Consider the following 20,874-nt stretch of genomic DNA (forward strand, 5'->3'; position numbering starts at 1 on the left):
CAGATGCTAAGCACTGGGCGTGAGATAGGGTGTTAAAGAATGACAAAAGTCCCACATCGGTGGTTAATGAGATGAGTGGACTCCTTATAAGGCTTGGGCAATCCTCCTCCTTTTGAGCTAGCTTTTGGGGTGTGAGTTAGGTCTAAGAACTAATTTAACATATATATGGGCTCCACTACTCACGTTCATGAACCTTCCTCTGGCCACGTCAGACTTGTGGGTCCTACTCTAGTGGCATGATCGCGATATACTAATACTAATTACGCTATAAATCCAGAAACACAAATATTATAAGAGAGCTTTTTTTTTTATTCCATTTTAAGAATTTAGAGGGAATAATGGTCGGAGTAACAGCTAAGAGACCTCTAAGTCACCGGATTTTGACGTGTCATAACCGGGAAAGTGAATTTTCCGGTGACCATGCTATTAATATTTCTGACACTATTTTTAGTTTTCTTGACGAGGAGGGTTCGTCAGTAGAAAGTGTTATTGATGATGTTTATGTTGAAGATGAAGAGAAAGAAAATTTTGAAGATAATAAATTCTGGGAAACTCAACATCAGCTTTTACAAGTAAGTACTCTTTTAAGGTCAAAATTATAATTTTCAACTTCCGTTATATAATCTTGACAATATTCACTTCATAAACTAAATTTTAAGATTCGTATTAGAGCGCTAATCTTATCACATCTCAATTCTTATTAATTAACTTGATATTACACTCATCATATTATATTGTCCACGCTTCACATGGTCTTGACCATAATTTATTTCTTATATGTTTTTAAGGAAAGATTTTCCAAATATCGATATGGTGAGAATTCTAGAAAAGTTAATTAAAAAGATTTCTAATTTCATAATTTTTTTAAAAAAATAATCAAGAATAAGGAACTTGTTAGAAATTTAAAAACCTATATTTTCTTAATTAGGATAGTTGAATTTTATAGACTTCAATAAATCGAAAAGGGATAAATGTGTATATAATTAAGCTATAGTCTTAATTAAAAGGGTCTAATTTTTTATTTCCCAATTTAGCTCTCATAGCCTTAATTTTCTTCTTTATTCATTACTAATTACTCATATTTTAATTAATTACAGTCAGTATTATGCCGGACGACAACATTAGAATCACAGATCCGAAGTATTACTAAACAAACCTTAAAAGAAGCATCAAAAAATTGCAGCTGTGAAATGGTCAACAATATTATTACTACTAGTTGTCCAAATTGTCTCATGAAGGAGGTGTGCACTAGCCTACAAAATGCTGGTTTCAACTCAGCAATTTGCAAGTCAAAGTGGAGGAGCTCACCAGATATTCCCTCAGGTAATTACTTTACAATATTATAATTAGTCACATACAAGTTTTGTAAAGAAAAAGTAAGTAATTAAAAGGACATGAATATCTCTATTTATTTTTAAAAAAAATATACATCATGACAACTTTAGTTTAGGCCTAACTTAATATAATTATATATGACAAGTGAAGACCTTTTTTTAAAATATATATAGATATAATAAAATATACATCTACCACGTTATCCTTATCAAACCAAATTAAACAATTTTTACCTACCATTAGTGACTAATTTTCATTTGAATTTTGTATTTTTATACTGAAGTATATATATCTTTTTTTTTTTAAAAAAAATGTAACATTAATGTTGTTATACCAATGTAACAGGTGAACATTCATTTATAGACGTGGTAGACAATTCGAGCCCTAAAAAAGGAGAAGTGAGGATAATTATCGAATTAAATTTTCGAGGGGAGTTTGAATTAGTGAAAGCAAGCGAAGAATACAATCGACTGGTGAAATGCCTGCCAGAAGTGTTTGTTGGGAAAATAGAGAGATTATTATCAGTAATAAAGATTTTATGCAATGCTGCTAAAAAGTGTATGAAGGAGAAGAAAATGCATATTGCGCCATGGAGGAAACAAAAATACATGGAAGCTAAGTGGCTTAAAATATCTGAACGTATGAGTAGTACTTCTAAATCTCCATTGTCAGCTGAAGAATATTGTTATTCGAATCGATTGTCGCGGCCCAAGGCATCGATGCTTACTGTTGATTTACTGGAAAATTTTCCCAGTTTATGTCGTACTGCAGTTGAAGTGGTGTAAACTATGAACGAAGAACCACAAGGGTTTGTGGTGGAGTGGTAAGTACTCCTTCATCCTTAATCAAGAGGTCTCGGGTTCGAGCCCCCTTGGTACGGAGTCACCTTTGTTAGGGAGCGCTTTATCACAATGTGGGACTTTCCGGCGCGAATTTGAATTTAATCGGGCTTCAATGTGAGTATCGAACACCGGGTGAAGAATAAAAAAAACTATGAACAAAGAGATCACAGGCTCGACTGATGAGTGTTCCATTTTTGTAGTTTAATTTTCTTATTTAGGCTTCTCAAGTAGTGTGAGCTTCCCGAATTCACAGGCTCGACTGATGTAAACTGTTGGAGTGTTCCATTTTTGTAGTTTAATTTTCTTATTTAGGCTTCTCAAGTAGTGTGAGCTTTGCGAATTTGAATTTAATCGGGTTTCAATGTGAGTATCGAACATCGGGTGGAAAATCAAAAAAACTATGAACGAAGAGATCACAGGCTCGACTGATGTAAACTGTTGGAGTGTTCCATTTTTGTAGTTTGATTTTCTTATTTAGGCTTCTCAAGTAGTGTGAGCTTCCCGAATTCACAGGCTCGACTGATGTAAACTGTTGGAGTGTTCCATTTTTGTAGTTTAATTTTCTTATTTAGGCTTCTCAAGTAGTGTAAGCTTCGCAAATTCATAGGCTCGACTGATGTAAACTGTTGGAGTGTTCCATTTTTGTAGTTTAATTTTCTTATTTAGGCTTCTCAAGTAGTGTGAGCTTAGAGTAAGATTTATGTAATTTGTAATAACTTGTGAAAGTGGTTGAGTTGACTACAGTTAAAATGTACAAAAAAATGAGAAATGCGGTGAACGTGGATCGAACACGTGACCTTCAGATCTTCAGTCTGACGATCTCCCAACTGAGCTATCCCCGCTATATGTTTAAAACTTGTACAGTAAAGTATATATATATATATATATAATATAAGTGAAAAAAATTGGTGTTACACCTAGTCTGTTTCACGATACCATTGAACATTTCAAAAACAGGTTTCTAAGAGATATAGGGTGTGTTTGGTATGAAGGAAAACATTTTCCGGAAAATGTTTTTTAATTTTCTCATGTTTGGTTGGGTTAAATGTTTTGGAAAATGTTTTCCAAATCAACTTATTTTTCTCAAATTTAAGGAAAATGACTTTCCTTGAAAACTTAAGGAAAACATTTTCCTAAACTTTCTTCCAACTTCAAATTACAATTACTTTTTTGTTGAAAAAATCAATTTATTTTGTCCCTATCCTCAAATCAGCCCCCCAACCAACCCCTCCCCCCCCCCCCCCAAAAAAAAAAAAAAATTTAAATTTATTTTAAAAAAATATTTTCAATTTCAAAATTTCATTTTTTCACCCTACCTTGACCCCCCTCACGCACCTCCTACCCAACCCCCACCCACCCCACCCCTACCCCCCAAAAAAAAAAATTTAAATTTATTTTTAAAAAATATTTTCAACTTCAAAATTTCATTTTTTCACCCTACCCTTGATCCCCCCCCCCCGCCACCCCTTCCTACCCAGCCCCCCACCCTCCACCCCCAAAAAAAAAATTAAGTTTTTTTTTAAAAGTATTTTCAATTTCAAAATTTTATACCCTCGACCCCCCACCCCCTACCAGCCCCCCCCCCCCAAAAAAAATAATTTAAGTTTGTTTTTAAAAAATATTTTCAATTCCAAAACTCTCTTCCAGCTTCAAATTACAATTATATTTTTGTTGAAAAAATCAATTTATTTTGTCCCTACTCTAAAACCCCCCAACCCCCCCCCCCCCCCCCCAAAACAATAAATTTTAAAGCTTCATTTTAAATTCAATTTTTTTACCCCACCCTCACCCCTACCCCACCCCCTCCCAAAAAAATATTATAAATTATTTTTAAAAGATATTTCTAATTTCAATTTTTTATTTTTTTACCCCCACCCACTACCCTCGCCCCCCCCCCCCATCAACCCCCTATCAGCCCCCAACCCCCTTCAAAAAGAAAAAAATTTAAGTTTGTTTTTAAAAAATATTTTCAACTTCAAATTTTTATTTTTTCATCCCGATCCTCGATCACCCACCCCTCTCTCCGGTCACCCCCCCCCCCCCCCCCAAAACAAAAATTGAGTTTGTTTTTAAAAAATATTTACAAATTCAAAATTTCATTTTTTCACCCTACCCTTGACCCCCCCTACCCACCTACCCCCACCATCCCCCCCCCCCCCCCAAAAAAAAAATTTAAGTTTGTTTTTAAAAAATATTTTCAATTTCAAAATTTCATTTTTTCACCCCTAGATCCCCCACCCACCCACCCCCTACCAGCCCCCCACTCCCCTCCCCAAAAAGAAAAAAAAAATTTCAAGTTTGGTTTTAAAAAATATTTTCAATTTCAAAATTTCATTTTTTCACCCCCACCCACCCACCCACCCCCACCCCCACCCCCAAAAAATAATTTTAAGTTTGTTTTTCAAAAATATTTTCAATTTCAAAATTTCATTTTTTTCACCCCTACTCAGTCCCCCCCCCCCCCCCCCCCCCCCGCCCAAAAAAAAATTTAATTTTGTTTTTAAACTGTATTTTCAACTTCAAAATTTTATTTTTTCACTCCAACCCTCGACCCCCCACCCCACCCCCTACCAGCCCCCACCCACCCCCCTACCAGCCCCCTCCCCCCAAAAAAATTTAAGTTTGTTTTTTAAAAATATTTTCAACTTCAAAATTTCAATTTTTCACCCCTATCCTCGACCCCCCTCCCTTCACCCACCCCCTACGACCCCCCCAGCCCCCAAAAAAAATATTTTCATTCATAAATCAAACACTAAAACTCTTTTCCAGAAAATATTTTCTACTTACCAACCAAACATGAGAAAATAAGTCAAAAATCAACTTGTTTTTCAGGAAAACATTTTCCTTCATACCAAACACACCCATAAAGTTGAAAAAGAGTTTCAAGAGAAGAAAACTTCAACGCACCCCAAGGGATAAATTCGTGAGCTTTGTTGGATGATGTATAAGCCGACAATATTTGTTACACCCGATCATCCAGCTGCGCAGGTACACTCTTTCCTTTTATTTCACCTGATGATTCAACTGATTTTTTTTCAAGCAAGAGTATTTAATATGGTGCAAAAAGTATATTAAAGTCAAATTCTCTTATCAATACAATTATATGACAATCTAAACGAGAACATTAAGTTCATCGTTAGGAGGTAGGTATAGATTTATGCTTTTTTAATTAAATATTTGACATCCTAGCTAAAACTAGCATTATTACAACATATATTATTTATGCATTAGGTAGCTCCATCACATTTTGTTTTTCCATTTTGATTTTATAACATTGCATCGAGTTCAATTTAATATCAAATCTCTTGCAAGTCCAACAAAGAGATGAGCACCATCTTGTATAATCCAATTGTAAATGTAGATGAGAAATCATATGATATGAGCACAGAACTTTCTCCTTAACTCAAGATCATATTGTCTAAGCAGATTACTTAATTATAAATAAACATACTCATATAACATGAGCATGTTTTCTTCTTAGAATCATTGAAATTTAAAGTCTTTATTGTGTTGCTGTTACCAAATACCAAGTTATAATTAAGTTGGAAATTGATTTATGCGCACTCTTAACTTTTATGAACACTCAATTTGACTTGAAAGTTTCAATATTAGAATAAAACTAGGGAACGATGGAGCAAAATAGTAGTTTTGCACTCTATAATCTGCCTATTCTCATAGTCAAGAATGTGAAAGACACCAAAAATGAACAAATTTTCAAACCAACAAATAATATCGGTCAATATTTCCTTCGTGATTAAATATCTCATTTATTAATCAATCTTAGATACACCATGTCCACATGCAAGACCAAAATTCTAATTTTATAACATTTTTGTTATTATCACGCACCATACCAAAATACAATTACTTATCACATTAACACAAAGATTGTTTTTTAATATCATTTTTTCCCCTTTTGAACGGATCAACCTTATTCCATCTATACAAATTACGAGCCCATTTCTTGTCCAAATTTATTTTAAAAACAAATTGGCTTTGCCAAAAATAAAATAAAATAAAAAATTGCACCAGCCGGGAATCGAACCCGGGTCTGTACCGTGGCAGGGTACTATTCTACCACTAGACCACTGGTGCTTCATGTATACCTCCTCCATCATATTCCTTAATATCAACAATAACATTGTAATGAATATTATTTATTTTAAAAGTAAAAACAATAATACTATGAGTTTCATATATATGCATTATCAACTTATCTTGTGTAAAATGAAAAAGATAAAGAACAAATTCTATAGTAAAAACAAAACAAAAAAAGAGAACAAACTCTTCTACTACAACTAGTATCAAGGTACAAATAAAGAAATGAATACATGTATATCTCATAACCAAATCCTTTTTCCTACTCCATCATATAAATTTGTACATGAAGCAGCATTGCCAAATGCAAATTCAATCAAAGCTAGGCCCTGGAAGGTAACATAAGTTAAATCAGAGTGATGGACATAAACCAACCAAATGTTAAACTCATCTACCATCCACCAGAGAATTTGTCCAAGAAATTGACATGGAAGAAGACAAACCTTCTCTAATTTCTTCAAATGTTGGATGTGAACCATGGCTTAAACTCAAGGAAAAATTGGACAACATGGTATTAGATCTCAAACTCTCTAGAAGGTAAGCATCCATATCCTCAGTTTCATATTCATCAATATCACTATTCCTGTCAAAGAATTTCACCACTTGTCTCATGCTTGGCCTAGCTTTGGCGTCTAGGCTCGCGCATATCATGCCTAATTGCAACACCCTTAAAGCTTCCTCTTCATTGAAATCTTGATTAGTCCTTAATCGACTATCAAAGGCGTTAATCAATTCGCCTCGTCTCATTAATTCCCACAGCCAATCCACTAAAGGTGGCTTGCCTTCCTCCTCTATAGGCCTCCTTCCACACATCACCTCCATAATTAGCACTCCATATCCAAATACATCGGTTTGTGTGGAGGCACGGCCAGTCTTGGCAAACTCTGGCGCCAAGTATCCCACCGTGCCAACAACTCGAGTCGTGCTAGCCACTTGACTATGATCATGCATTCTAGCTAGACCAAAATCACCTAGCCTTGCATTCATGTCCCTGTCAAGTAAAACATTGCTAGCCTTAATGTCCCTATGCAACACTTTTGATTCCCATCCCTCATGCAAGTATAGAACCCCTGATGCCACGTCTTTCAAAATCCTAATTCTGTCTTCAAAACTCAGCATGTTTCTCTCATTAGATTCAAACAGCCTTTTATCCAAGCTCCCATTTTCCATATAATCATAAACCACAATCATGCTGCCTCTATCTTTCTTGCACCACCCTCTTAATGACACCAAATTTCTTTGCTTTAGCCTACCAAGACTCGAAATCTCAGCCAAGAATTGCCTTGCCCCTTCACTGTTTTGGTGAGAAATTCGCTTTACTGCAACCTCTGAACCCCCAGCCAAAACCCCTTTATAAACCTTCCCATTACCTCCAATTCCAATCACATTTTCATCAGCAAAACCCTTTGTTGCAGCATCAATTTCTTGATAAGTAATCCTATGTGGCCAATATTCCAATTCCCAATCTTCCATATCCTCTCTTTCCTTTTTCATTCTCCTATTTCTCTTAATCAAAAACCATGAAGCTACAGCAATGACCACAACAAGAAACAAGACTAACACTGTCATACCTGCAATGAATCCCTTCGATCGATAAACTGGATCTTCAGGAAGCTCAAATGAAGGCAGCCCTTGTGTGATCAAACCATCACCTATCGAAAAATTCGAGTTACTAAAACTCCAAGATAAAATCTTGTGACTTTGAGCAAGTTCTCCAGTGGCTGCTGTAAACCCCACATACATCTCTTCCTCAAAAACCTGGGAAAGATTTAGGTGAAAATCCAACAAAGGCTGCTTAGGCCTTTTCATACCAACTGGTGCCATAGTTACACTAATGTTGAAATCAGCATAATCAATCCAAACTTGATAATTTCTTCCATTATTCAACTTTAAAGTCTCTAAAGACTCCTCATTTAGGCTACCATCACTATTATACTTATTTTTCTCATCAGGCCAATATCCTGCTTCATGAGCAAACTCTGATGCAAGAGAATTAACATCAATTCCAACATGGTTTTCATTTATATCATTGAATTCTTGATTCTTGAAAACATCAAACTCAACCCCAAAAACATGATTATCAGGATTCCCATTATTTGTAAAATTCAAGAAACCTAAATTCTGTGCAGAAGTAGTACCATCAATACCTGTGTGTGGCACAAACAAGAAAACTATACCATGTCCTGGTAGCCTGTCTCTGTAAGGAGCCATTGCAAAAATGAAAGATGTTGAAAAGGGAAGAACTTTAGATGAATTGGCTTCTTTTGTGACAATCTTTGAAGGGTACAGAGCTCTGCCAATTGAAAAAGTTGAGTCATTTGAAAGAGTAAGAATTCTAGATTCAATTGTAACATTCCCAAAAGTTAACACATCTGATTGTTTAAAGCCATTGAAGACAAAATCAGTTTCTGCAACTGATTGATTACAAGAAAATAGGGTTAATAACAGGTAAGAAAGAAGAAATTTTGGATAATATTGGTTCATTCTAAGAAAGAAGCAGAGCTAATTCACATGGATAAAGAATTATGGGAAGCAGAGAAAATGGGGAAATATCATTCTATTTCAGTAGTCACCAAGTATATTTGACAAAACATACTTGGTCAAAAAAAGAAATTCCCAATTTGGAAAATACTAGCAGAAGGGTAATTAAGTTATTAATGACTCGAAATCGCAATCTTGAAAACAAAGAATACTTAGCAATCTCCTTAATCTGACCAAACAAAAAAAACTTAGGCTGCAAATGTGAAGATGAAGAGAAACCTGGCGGCCGCTGCCAGCTTGAAGAAAAGTCCTGAGGCATAAAGTTTGACTCTTTATGTTTTTTTGGGGGAAGGTAAATAAAGGTATAATAAATCAAAGATATTATGTCTTTTTTCATATTAATTTGATTTTTAAAAGTATTAGTCAAAAGTTATAATAATTTTGATTTTAAAAAAAAGGAAATTGAATCAAACGTGTATATATTATTTCTGAAATTGGAATTGGAGAAATAAAGGTGCAGATGATATATTTTAGGAAAAAACTATAGAATTACGTATATTTCATTACCATATTTATTATTATCTATATTTTTCAAATATTACGTATCTTACAATTAATTAAGAGTTTCATACCATATATATGAAAAATATACATTTAGATACATGTATTTTTGCTACCAGATACACTAAAAAAAAGGGAGAGAGGCGGACGAGGTTGAAGAGGGAGGCGAGTGAGATTTGTATGTATTCCAGATATATACGAATACATAAATCTGCATATGATGTGATTAGTGGCCAGCCAGATGAGAGCGAGATTTGTTATGTATCTCAGTTACATGAGAATTCACTTAGATACAATATATCTATACCAAATTTGACCCATTGTATCCTCAGATACATGAATCTGAACGCATCTGAACGTATTTAAACGCATAAAAATATAGTAAAATATGTAATTTACAAACTAGAATATATCTAAATAATTACTCAATTTCTAAATTAGTGGAATCTACGTAAGTTCCTCATTTTATCCTATAAATTTGTGACATTTAAAATTCAACGCTTAGACTTATTTAATTATCTTTGTCGGCATCATAATTGTAAATTTAGGATTATAAAATCTAATGGAAAAATTGCTAACAATTGTTGTTGAGGCTAAATAATTTTAGGGCTAAACATTAAAGTCAACTGTCTATGAATTATTCCAACTGTCGTACACATCTTTAGAATTTATCAATTCCAATATTTCACAATTCTCAGGTACGTAGATTGTTTTTTTTTTTATTCGATATTATTATTCGTATTAAAATTTGATTAATTTGTGTTTACATCACGCAAGGCTTATTTGAGACAGATCTTCTAATTAAAATATTTTTCATATTCAAGACTTAAAATCGAATTCTTTGATTAAAAGAAAAACAACGTCATCGTTACACCACCTCGATTGATGACAATTTGGGTATGTAGATAGTTAATGACATGTTGAATTTCGTTTAGCCAAAGACATTGTCAAACAAGAAATGAATGAAGAAGAAGAAAAAATGCATGGGACAGTGATTAATGTAATATATTTAGGGCAAATATTTGGCATTTTGCTTATCCGTACGTAATAGTACATCCAAATGTTGTATACTACTCGATATAATAAATGTAAATGGCTAATAGGATAAGCTTTGGGAAATAATCGATATTTTACAATATTATAAGCTTTTCAGTCAAACTAATATTAAGAAAATGAAACAGGAAAAAGGAAGTGATGCTTTTGAAATGTCACCCTGATGAATGCCATTGAAATTTATAGCCTTTGGCATTTGATAGTCAAAGGTCGAGGTAGTAGTACGCATGCGAGTTTGATTAAATTTGTGAGTAAATTTGTTCAAATAAAATATTTATATTAATAAATTATTTATATATAAAAAAAATAAGAAATTTAGACTCAATTATTATAATTTAAAGTTATTATTGTAGTCATTAAATTAAAATTTTAACAAATTTCAGATCATTGAAGAGGAATCAAAAATTTCTATCAAGTATGTTCCTCGAGAGAAGAAAGAGAGAACCTTCCTCTACTGGAGAAAATGGAAGCGGCTTTTTTCCAAAATTTCAGAAAAAATCAAATGAAATTTTTTTCGTAAGACAAAAAAGTGATTCTTTTTTTTGCTAAAAAGAGAAGGTACGTATCCGAGTGAATTTCTGCCTGCCTTTGAAGGCTAGCTCCGAAGATAACATACCTATGCAAGTATGAAAAGTAAATGGAACATACATCTATCCTTTATCTTTTAGATGCTCATAATTTGACTTTTGTTGCTCTTTCAACGTCCATTAAATGTGGTATTTTTATACTATAATTTTCCAATAGTTGACATTTGAAATCTTTCATTTAAAGACCCCCTCTAAATTGGCAAATAAAGATATTTTTGCGACTTGCGTAGAAAGAAATTTGCAAAATTAAATTATTAAGTTGGATTTTATGTACCATAAGAAATTTGTTTTTTCTATTAATTTGCGGAGAATATAAAAATATTTAAAAATAAGTTATTGATATATAATTTTACTTTTAATTACAGCATAAGTTATTCATGTTTGTAATTTTATATAACTATCAAATTATCTTTTATTAGTTCAAACAATTAGGGAAAGAGAATTTCGCGTTGGCTGATGTGTGTACATATAACATCATGGAACAAAGAAACACTTATAGAATTGAATTGACTCAAAATCTATTTCTTTTATCATATTATCAAAGATATCCTCATTTCAATTGAATAATTTCAATATTAGTTTTTTCATTTTATATTATCCACACTTCAAACAGTCAATTCTATATATATATATATATATATACAAAGGTGTTGAAGAATCACATTATAGACTTATAAAAAAAATTTATTTATCAAATTTACAAACAAGATACACAAATTATCATGTAATGGGTTAGTGGCTAATATAGTGCTGATAGAGGTGACAATGACAACAACGACAATGGTGATGATCGTAGCCACGGATATAATTTAATACAATAACGAAGATAGTTTATCGACTGACAATAGTGGTTGACAATAGTGATGGTTATGATGACAACTGTGATTGATAGTAATGATCTACGGGGGATTGACAACAATAATGATAATGCTGATAAAAGAAGTGGTTAGTGATTGTAGTTGACAATTGTAGATAAATTATTGATGAAAGTTATCTATATAAAATACGGGCTTTTACTAATTTCATTCAAAATCTTGATAATTAAAATCTACTTAGATCAAATTAAGTGCTCAAACCTATGAGGTTATGAACAAATAATTTAAGAATTTAAAATCTAACCCATTCAGATATAGACTTTTGTTTAGTAAGTAGAAACAAATAAGACCTAAGTGATAATTATCATAAGTTCTCTAGGTAAGATGCTACCATATTGTAGGAAATATTAGGCTACCACCATTTATAAGGCCAAGGAATAATGGTGTGTTAACATTAATACAACTATTTAGTACGCCTAGTAGAACTTACCAATATATAAATCTTTGTCATTTGATACGGGACTGACTTTTTTTTTTTTTTTTGGCTCATAATTTCTAGAATATTTTTTTTTACTGGGAAAATGAGATAAAATAAGGTGAAATAGTCCATAGTTAAATGTGATTGTATTTAATTAACCATATAAATAAATATAAAATAAGGTAAATTGCAAAAAAATAAAAATAATTTTAAAGACAAATTTAATTGTTTATTTATGATATACTATTTATTTGATAACATAAATCACCACATTCACAAAACATCGTGGAATCGAAAAATGCTTTCGAAGTTGAGTCACACTTAAAATTCATTTCTTTATCATGTTATCAAAGACATGCTCACATGCATATGCTCATTGTTTGTAACAAATTTAAAATATATGAAAAATAAATCACCATAAATATAATTTTGTTTCTAGGCTATAGTGGCATATTTCTATATTGATCTCTTTGAGATTTATTTGATCTCCATTGATCTTTATGAACATTTAATGAATCTCAAATATTCGAGAGGTTTCTTTAAATGAATATAATATTCTTTATACATGCATAAGCTAGAGTAATCTCCAGAAATTCTAACTGAAGTTGAAGTAAACCACAGTGGGATGAAAATAGATAAGTATAATTTTAGAGTGTGTTAATTCTTATTAACAAACTAAAATGTCCCCTAATTAAGTTGGTGTAGCCCACATAGACCACGATACCTTCAATAATCTTTTTTGATTGTAAGAAACATATTATTTTTTTTGGTAATAACGGTAAAAGATTATCATTACCATCAAACCCAGTAAAAATAAAGAGCACATATACCTGGTAACAGGGATTAGGTCTCCTACAAAGCAAAAAACTTAATTACAAAGTAAAAGTTAAACAAAATTCCTACAATTTTGTGTTTTCTTTGAATTACTAAGTAATATGTAAGAAACATATTATTATTTTGTTTTATTCCTTAAAATAAATTAATTCCTCATTGCATCGTTGCTAATTTTCGTTTAATTCATTTCTTGAATATAGGAAATTTCGCAGGTATATCCTACATTAAATTGGAAAAATAATCTCCTAAATTGTTGATTAGACTCCTGATCCTGAACTGTGTGATCTCAGATTTGATTGTCCCACAAAACCCTAGAAGTTAGTGCTAGTTTTTTTTCCCACCCCCCACAAATCTCAAATTTAGCGACATTTATTTCTCCATCTTTTGTTATATTTTTCAATTTTTGTGCCAGTTTTGATTGGTTATGTTAATACTGTGTTCTCTTGGAAGTATTGCTGGGTTTCTGTGCTTGTTGTTTAGCTTCGAGATAAGTATTATGTGTGAGAAAAGAAGAAGCTAACTAGTTGCTGTGAAAAAAAAACTCAAAAACTCTCTTGTTGCATTCTCACATTGTAGGACACTGCTGCAGTGATTTTGGCGAAGTGGGGTGTCATTATTCGATCGAAATATAGTAAATTGAGGATTGGTTTTGATTATTGAGATCATTTGGTGAATTGGGTCTCGTTTTTCTTGGTGATTTTAGTGTATTTTTTCCATTATTTTGTGCCAAAAAAAGATAAATTTAGTCTAAAGATCCAGACTTTATAAGAAGATTTAACAGTTGGATGTGGATCAGAGATGAGAGGTGAAGTTAAAGGGTTGAGAGGACAACAATGACTATAGCGTCATTGGGTCTTCGTTTTTCATATCTGGGGGAGAGAGAAAAAGAACTAGCATAGGGTATGAAATCCTTGTTGATCCTTCTCTCCTCTTGCTCGACGAACCAACTTCAGGCCTTGATTCGTCCTCCGCAAGGAAGGGTTCTTCAGGGAGTTATGGATCATTGCAACAACAGCAATTCCAGAACGGTGGCTCTCCTTTCCAGACGTCACCCCCTGTTCCACCACGAAAGCCCCCAAAAATGTTCAAGGAGAAAGAAGGATTGTTTCTTTGGATCTGCAAATTTGCACCTAGAAAGAAGATTGGGATGATGTTATTATGTGTTGTGTCGGCCGCAGTGTTTTTGTGGGTCTTGTATGTTGGCAAAGGTTTGATCTCTAATCTTGGCCCATTGCCTAGCATATATCTGAATTAGTCCTATTGTTGGATGTTGTCTCTCCAATCAGCATATTGGAGCACTATCACTTTACATAGCTGGTACAGAATTCTGTCTTGATTTTAATGCTGACTGGAATCTGAGCTTCAGGTGTTCATGCACACTTGGAGATATTAATGTGGCACATTTTGGTTATAAGTAATAATATGGCATTGCCAATCCCATTTACTGTCTATTTTACTCGTAATGCCATAATTTCTGTGGGATTTTTAAAAAATGATTACTGTCTCTATACAGTTGATGTTATAGTGTTTATTATATCAACAACCGGAAAGCTTTGCATGTGATGACATTTTGATTGTATGCTTTTTCTTAGGTCTTTACTTGATTAGGAGATTTCCTGATTATGTTTAGTTTACACTGGATTCTCTTCCATTGTCCAATCTTGTTCTTCTGCCTCATGGCTAAGGAAATGGTCTTTGATCTGGCAGTTCCATATCCATATCTAGGAACTAGCACATAGAGATGCCCTCCATTAGTCTTTACTTTTGCCTCTCATGAGCTGAGCAATTTCAACTTGGTATCAGGTGAAGATACACAGGAACTTATCATGTCCATGAATAGTGGGGTGTTTCCTCCAGATACTGGACAGATTAGGCATATCGATTCGATAGAGAAAAATGATGTTGGAAAAATTGCATCAATTGAATCTCCTCCACCTCCACCTCCACCTCTTGCATATTTTAAAGGATATACTCTTCCTCCTGGGAATTCATGTGAAGGCTTCACATTGCCACCGCCCCCAGCAGATAAGAAGAGAACTGGACCAAGACGTAAGTTTGTTCATGACATGGTACTCTTAAATGTGTTTTCGTTTGATGTATTGTTTGGGGTGGAGAAATAAAAGATTTTTAAAAGTTCATAAGCCAATTATTTTCATGCTTTCGGTACTTTCAGCATGTCCAGTATGCTATCTTCCTGTCGAACAAGCTATTGCATTAATGCCAGATGCACCTTCCTTTTCTCCCGGAGTTAGCAGTTTAACTTACATCCATGAGGAAAATTTGAGTAAATCTGAGTTTGGAGGTTCAGAATTTGGTGGATATCCTTCACTGATGCAGAGGAATGATTCATATGATGTAAGAGAGTCCATGAGTGTGCACTGCGGGTATGCCTTTTTCTTTTTCCACGTTGGCAATTTATTTAGAAAATAGAGTCCAGGAGTGTGCACTGGATCATCTCTAAATATTTTTCCTTTTGTTTGTACTTTGGCAATTCTAATAACACAAGAAGCAGCTATGATCTTTTATCTGTTCGAAAATATTATAAATCTTTCAGTCACAGGTTTTTTATTTTTTTAATAATGGTTGCAATTTGTAACTTCGCATTTTAGATATTAATGATGATCGTTTACATTGTGGCATAGTTTGCCACATTCCTGAGTTTGTTTTGCTCTATTCTTCTGCACATCCTTGTGACAGATTTTTCAGGGGAGCCAGGCCAGGGCATCAGACAGGTTTTGACATTGATGATTCTAACCTTCTTGTGATGGAATCTTGTCGAGGTGTTGTTGTGGCATCATCAATATTTGGTATTGATCTTTCTATTCTTGTAAAGTCACATTGAGTCGCTGAGCCTGCTGACTGTTGTTGTAACAATAACAATTCCATTTGTGACCAGGTGCTTTTGATTTGATTCGGCAACCACAAAATATAAGTGAATATGCTAAAGGGAATGTCTGCTTCTACATGTTTGTGGATGAAGAAACAGAAAACTTCCTGAGAAATTCAAGTGAACTGGATAGTAGCATGAGAATTGGTTTATGGAGAATCGCTGTTGTTCATAATCTGCCTTATGATGATCCACGACGAAATGGAAAGGTAACCACCGCCCAGTTGTACATTGCCAATATTGAATAATATTGAATTTTGCAGACATAATCAGTAGAAACAATGGCTATTTATGAGGGTTCTTACTACTTTTCATGCTTATGTATATGAGAGAGCATTGATGCTTTCGAAAGGATTTTTGTGAAGTTGATGCAAGAGTAAAACATGAATAACTTAAAGGGATATTTGGTGGTTTCTGCATTTTTTTTTCTCACTAATTCTACTTTTTAAATATAATAATTCCCAGATCTATGTAGTTGTTTATGAATCCTTATTCCCCAGAAGTTGCTTTTCAAGCAATATAAGGTAGCCGTTATGTTTCATTTCCATTAAATGTTTTGAAGAAAATGAATGCAACGAGAGAGAGATTTTATGGGAATGTGTTTAAATTGATCAAAATCTCAATGAATGGCAGGCTCTGGATAACTGCAGCTAAGGTTTAGCAACCAGAACTGCATATTCATAATTGACAAGAAGCCTATTGATTTTTTCACGAATTATGAAAAAATTTACATGGCAAGTGAACTTGTTTTCTATTTATAGTTTGGATCCTTGCTCAAACTTGAATCTGATTGGGACTTGAATATTTTACTTGTACAGTCAAACCCAACTAGCTTGGAATTGAGGTGTAGTAGTAGTTGTTGTTGTGTAACTTGAAGTCTACAAATGAAACATACTATTATCTCTATTCTAAGAGCGAATTCTTGAAAGGAGCTGCTGGATTTTTTTAAAATTACGATAGTGTCAGGGCCAACTTGCACGCACCTCGAATATTCCACCGGGTATTGCTACCTCCCACCAGTACAGTGAATTCTCTCTCTCTTTTAAAAAATCAGAAGGCTGAGAGCTACCATAAGTGCATTACTTTTGGTTGTTTTCTTAATAAGCTAGTTTGAAAAATGCTCCAAGATTTGGTGGAAATTTTCTTGTTTGATGCACAACCATCTTACATTCTCTTCCTTTGGAGTTAGTTACATCTTTGAGACGCGAGTAGTCTTTTGGCTTTAGCTGTCACTTTACATGAATAGTTTTTATCCACACAAAGAGACTAGACAATAATTTCTGGATGGTTTCCTTTAGCAATTTGACTTCATGGAATGGTCTCCTATCATTATTTGAACTAGCAGCAAGTTTTGCCCCGTATACAGCCAGATTTGTGGCCATGTTAATGAATGAAATACAATTGCCTGATTTAAAAAAATAGCAAGTTTTGCCCAGTCTTTGTATTTTCTATTATTTGCTTCCTGGAATTTTCGAACTCAAAGAATAGGGAAAGAGACGCCTTTCAGTTAATTAATCAACTATGCCCTAATTCCAAAATTAGCTGAATTGGCTATATAAATTCCTTATATCCACTCCCCCCCTAAAGAGAAGTCTGTATTATTAGCTTTTTTACCTCTGGTGGTGCCATTAGAAACATTAATACTTCTTATGGAAGTCTAGCAGGAACCGGATATTTTCCCAAAAAACAGAGTTGCTGTTGAGATTTACTTACGTTTCATGATTCCCATAAGTTCGTTATAATAAATCTTTTTTTGATGGGAAACTTCTCTTCCCTATTGCATATGTTTAGTGACTTCATGTAGGAAGGTTTGTGCTTTTCTAATTGGATTAGGATTTAGGGTGACACACATATGCTTTTTTCTTTTATATTTTGCTTTCCTTCTTGTTATATTTCTATTTCTGTTAGCCTTCTGATCCACTTGGTATTTGTGTGTATGCTTCTGACACTATTAAGTATCAACTGAGTGGTTTGAGAAAGCTGCTTACCAGTTGATAGCCGAATTGTTGCATGGTTAGGCGAGTGCTTCTCCTTTATTAAGGAGTATTGTAGATAGATTTTGTGTAAGTGACAATTTGTTACCGTTGCAGGTCCCAAAGCTTTTGCTGCACAGGCTTTTCCCGAATGCCCGTTATTCTCTATGGGTTGATGCAAAACTTGAGCTTGTTGTGGATCCATATCAAATACTTGAAAGGTATATCTAAAGCTCAACCCACATTTTCATATGTACATAAGAAATTCTCAAGCTTAGCTACCATATGGTCTCCTATGGGTTTAATTTCATGTCCTGACGAAAGACACCAGGTTTGCCCTTGAGAACTATAGAATTAGGGGCTGGGTGGCTCTCATACATAGTATCTTGCACATCTTTAATCAACCCGGAAATATAGGAGACAATAGTTGTTTGCTAAGTGTACATCATGGGAGATTGCCCTAAATTCAATCACCTCTTCGAATTGACTTACTGTGGCATGCCACTTATGCTTAGTATAAGATATGCTCATGATTTTGGCGTGATAGTCCAAAATATTTTGCAACTTTTCAACAAGGCTTTTTATATGTTTGACACCTTACAGAGATAGAGAAGTCATACTGCTCAATGCTACCTGACTTAAGTGTAAAAATAAACATGTGAGAGCCCCGATTAGGCTTTGTTATCAGAAAAAAGTATCTTGCTTTGAAGGTCAATGTACTTCTGATAAATGGTTATTGAACTCTGCAATTATCGAATCCTAGCTTTCTGATTCAGATCTCCCTCTGTGTTCAACACAACTTGCTTAGTTGAATTATCTCATTTCTATGTCAGATTCTTATGGAGAAAAAATGCAAGCTTTGCAATATCAAGACACTACAGGCGCTTTGATGTGTTTGTAGAAGCAGAGGCAAATAAGGCTGCTTCTAAGTTTGACAATGCTTCCATCGATTTCCAGGTTGACTTCTATAGAAAGGAAGGTCTAACTCCATATACCAGAGCTAAACTTCCTATCTCAAGTGGTTAGTGTGTGATACTTGTGTATATTGTCTTTCTTTACTTCTTATGAATAATTCCTCTCCCGCTGATCCCTTCTTAAAATTAGCCATTTTTTGTTTGATAGGCCACTTGAGCATACTTATTATGTTTGCAGATGTTCCTGAGGGGTGTGTAATTATAAAAGAGCATATTCCGATCTCCAATCTCTTTACTTGTCTTTGGTTTAATGAAGTGGACCGCTTTACTCCAAGAGATCAAATTAGCTTTGCCATTGTGAGAGACAAGATCAGGGAAAAGACAAATTGGACTTTGAATATGTTCTTAGACTGTGAACGGCGAAACTTTGTGATTCAGGTGAGCTTTATGTATTTACCTTTTGGATTGAGTTGATTTGTAGTCTCGTTAATAGAATCTGAAAACAAAAGACCAGAATTCATCAAAACAGTTGTAATAGGTTAACGTGGGTGCCTGGTTAGTATTACTGCTAAATATCTATGGATTGTGCAGTTGCTATTGCTTGTCCACATATCTGTTAAAGTTTTTCTGTTGTAAAGCTGGCCTTTAGTTCTTCAAATGCCCTGCTTCGCTCTTTCTTTCTGGAATGATGACTTACTTCATGTGTGCTTTATTAGGAAACCCTGGCAATGCTTATTTCAGAAATTCCGTTATATGATAGATTGACTAACTGATCAAAATATGATAGTAGATTAAATTCCTGCCATATTTTCTACTATCTGTAGGGTTATCATAGAGACGTTCTTGAGCGCTGGCCTCCCCCACCTCCACCTGGTGCTATTGCGGTTGTTCATCCTCCACCACCTGTAATTGATGAAACTATGCCCAATGTTTCAGCATCAAGTTTTGTTACTAGTCCAGTCAAAAAGATACCCACGAAGCGTGGGAGAGAAAGGAAATCCAGACGTCATAGAAAAGTTATTCCGGGTTAGTTAACTTGTTATAATATTTATTTAGGCAAATTCTTATTCTTTCCTTCCCTGAAGTCAAGGATATTGATTATGGGGGGGGGGGGGGGGGGGGGGGGTTAGGGAAGGAACTGTGCAAGATGAGTTTTGTAGCTTTTGTTTACAAGAAAAGACGGTATTAAAATTTTCCGTCGATTCTTTTAGGAGGTGACCAATTTATTATTTTTTGTTGTATATAGTTGAGAGTCTAAAAATGTTATCAAATTACAGCCCATCATATATACTGAACATAAATTGCAAGCTTCCATCCTTAGAACTGAGAAAAAAGAAATTCACTTTTATGGTGACTTGAGTCTTAATTTTGTTACTGATAAGTAGTGCATTGCAAGTAATACATTTGTTGTGCCTAAAAGCTAGTGATTTATGTTCTCATGGGACTTTCATGGTTAAATCATTTGATTTGGCGAAAATATCAAGTGTTTTCAATATCATATAAAAGGTGATGACGGTAAGGAGCACAACAGGGGATATTTTTGCAATATCTTTTTATTTAGGCTTAAGTCATCGACAACCATTCAAAATTGTCCGCATAATTCATTTAAACACCTTATCTATAAGTTATACCTATTGAACACGTAACTTATTTAAAATAAGTATCTATTGAACACTTTTTACGAACATGGCATGGAAAGTGTATTACACTCCTATTCAGGCGTGCGAACTTACATTATTAGCTATATATATATATATATATATATTATTTATTTTTTAATCTCTTTCTTCTTTGACCATGGCTTCTTCCAACACCATCACCATTTCCACCGCACCCGCCACTGTCATTACCACCGCACCCGCCATTGTCATTACCACCATTCATCCATCTCTTTCTCTCTTATCTTCAGCCACTTCACCTTCTTCCTCACCATTGTCTTTTTCAAAAATCAATTTTTCTTCTTGAATTGAATTTCCTTCGGCATCCAAAACAAAAACAAGACAAAAAGGAAGAAAA

The 20,874-nt window shown here is 34.1% G+C and overlaps 3 protein-coding genes and 2 non-coding genes across 5 annotated transcripts; 2 read left to right on the forward strand and 3 right to left on the reverse strand.

Annotated features, from left to right (window-relative positions):
* Positions 1 to 313: 313 nt before the first annotated feature.
* LOC125822723 (uncharacterized) lies at positions 314 to 2,122 on the forward strand. The gene is made up of 3 exons (XM_049502161.1): positions 314 to 572; positions 1,098 to 1,323; positions 1,681 to 2,122. Exons 1-3 carry the CDS (start codon positions 339 to 341, stop codon positions 2,118 to 2,120), a joined length of 900 nt encoding a protein of 299 aa, XP_049358118.1. The 5' UTR covers positions 314 to 338; the 3' UTR covers positions 2,121 to 2,122.
* An 824-nt stretch (positions 2,123 to 2,946) lies between these two features.
* On the reverse strand, positions 2,947 to 3,019 carry TRNAF-GAA (transfer RNA phenylalanine (anticodon GAA)). Its single transcript has one exon. It is a non-coding gene; the product is annotated as a tRNA-Phe (tRNA).
* Positions 3,020 to 6,201: 3,182 nt separating this feature from the next.
* TRNAG-GCC (transfer RNA glycine (anticodon GCC)) lies at positions 6,202 to 6,272 on the reverse strand. Its single transcript has one exon. It is a non-coding gene; the product is annotated as a tRNA-Gly (tRNA).
* Positions 6,273 to 6,512: 240 nt separating this feature from the next.
* Positions 6,513 to 8,881, reverse strand: LOC125822691 (L-type lectin-domain containing receptor kinase VII.1). Its single transcript, XM_049502123.1, has 2 exons — positions 6,719 to 8,881; positions 6,513 to 6,604 (listed from the first exon to the last, which is right to left on the reverse strand). The coding sequence occupies exons 1-2, from the start codon at positions 8,757 to 8,759 to the stop codon at positions 6,588 to 6,590; spliced, it is 2,058 nt and encodes a 685-aa protein (XP_049358080.1). The 5' UTR covers positions 8,760 to 8,881; the 3' UTR covers positions 6,513 to 6,587.
* Positions 8,882 to 13,571: 4,690 nt separating this feature from the next.
* Positions 13,572 to 20,129, forward strand: LOC125822696 (probable hexosyltransferase MUCI70). The gene is made up of 10 exons (XM_049502128.1): positions 13,572 to 13,942; positions 14,065 to 14,292; positions 14,888 to 15,133; positions 15,258 to 15,468; positions 15,782 to 15,891; positions 15,981 to 16,180; positions 18,062 to 18,165; positions 18,778 to 18,965; positions 19,097 to 19,296; positions 19,683 to 20,129. The coding sequence occupies exons 1-10, from the start codon at positions 13,918 to 13,920 to the stop codon at positions 19,887 to 19,889; spliced, it is 1,719 nt and encodes a 572-aa protein (XP_049358085.1). The 5' UTR covers positions 13,572 to 13,917; the 3' UTR covers positions 19,890 to 20,129.
* The last annotated feature ends 745 nt before the right edge of the window (positions 20,130 to 20,874 follow it).

Source organism: Solanum verrucosum, unplaced genomic scaffold (assembly GCF_900185275.1).
Source record: "Solanum verrucosum unplaced genomic scaffold, falcon-dt-bn FXZP01000103.1, whole genome shotgun sequence".
NCBI classification, from domain to species: Eukaryota; Viridiplantae; Streptophyta; class Magnoliopsida; order Solanales; family Solanaceae; genus Solanum; species Solanum verrucosum.

Excerpts from the sequence above, each read along its gene's own strand:
- LOC125822696 (XM_049502128.1), top strand. The coding sequence starts at position 13,918 with ATGACTATAGCGTCATTGGGTCTTC. Across the intron at positions 13,943-14,064 it reads TATAGCGTCATTGGGTCTTC|GTTCTTCAGGGAGTTATGGA; the intron begins GTTTTTCATATC and ends CCGCAAGGAAGG. Across the intron at positions 15,892-15,980 it reads TGTGGCATCATCAATATTTG|GTGCTTTTGATTTGATTCGG; the intron begins GTATTGATCTTT and ends ATTTGTGACCAG.
- LOC125822691 (XM_049502123.1), bottom strand. The coding sequence starts at position 8,759 with ATGAACCAATATTATCCAAAATTTCTTCTTTCTTACCTGTTATTAACC.
- LOC125822723 (XM_049502161.1), top strand. The coding sequence starts at position 339 with ATGGTCGGAGTAACAGCTAAGAGACCTCTAAGTCACCGGATTTTGACG. Across the intron at positions 573-1,097 it reads CTCAACATCAGCTTTTACAA|TCAGTATTATGCCGGACGAC; the intron begins GTAAGTACTCTT and ends AATTAATTACAG. Across the intron at positions 1,324-1,680 it reads CTCACCAGATATTCCCTCAG|GTGAACATTCATTTATAGAC; the intron begins GTAATTACTTTA and ends CCAATGTAACAG.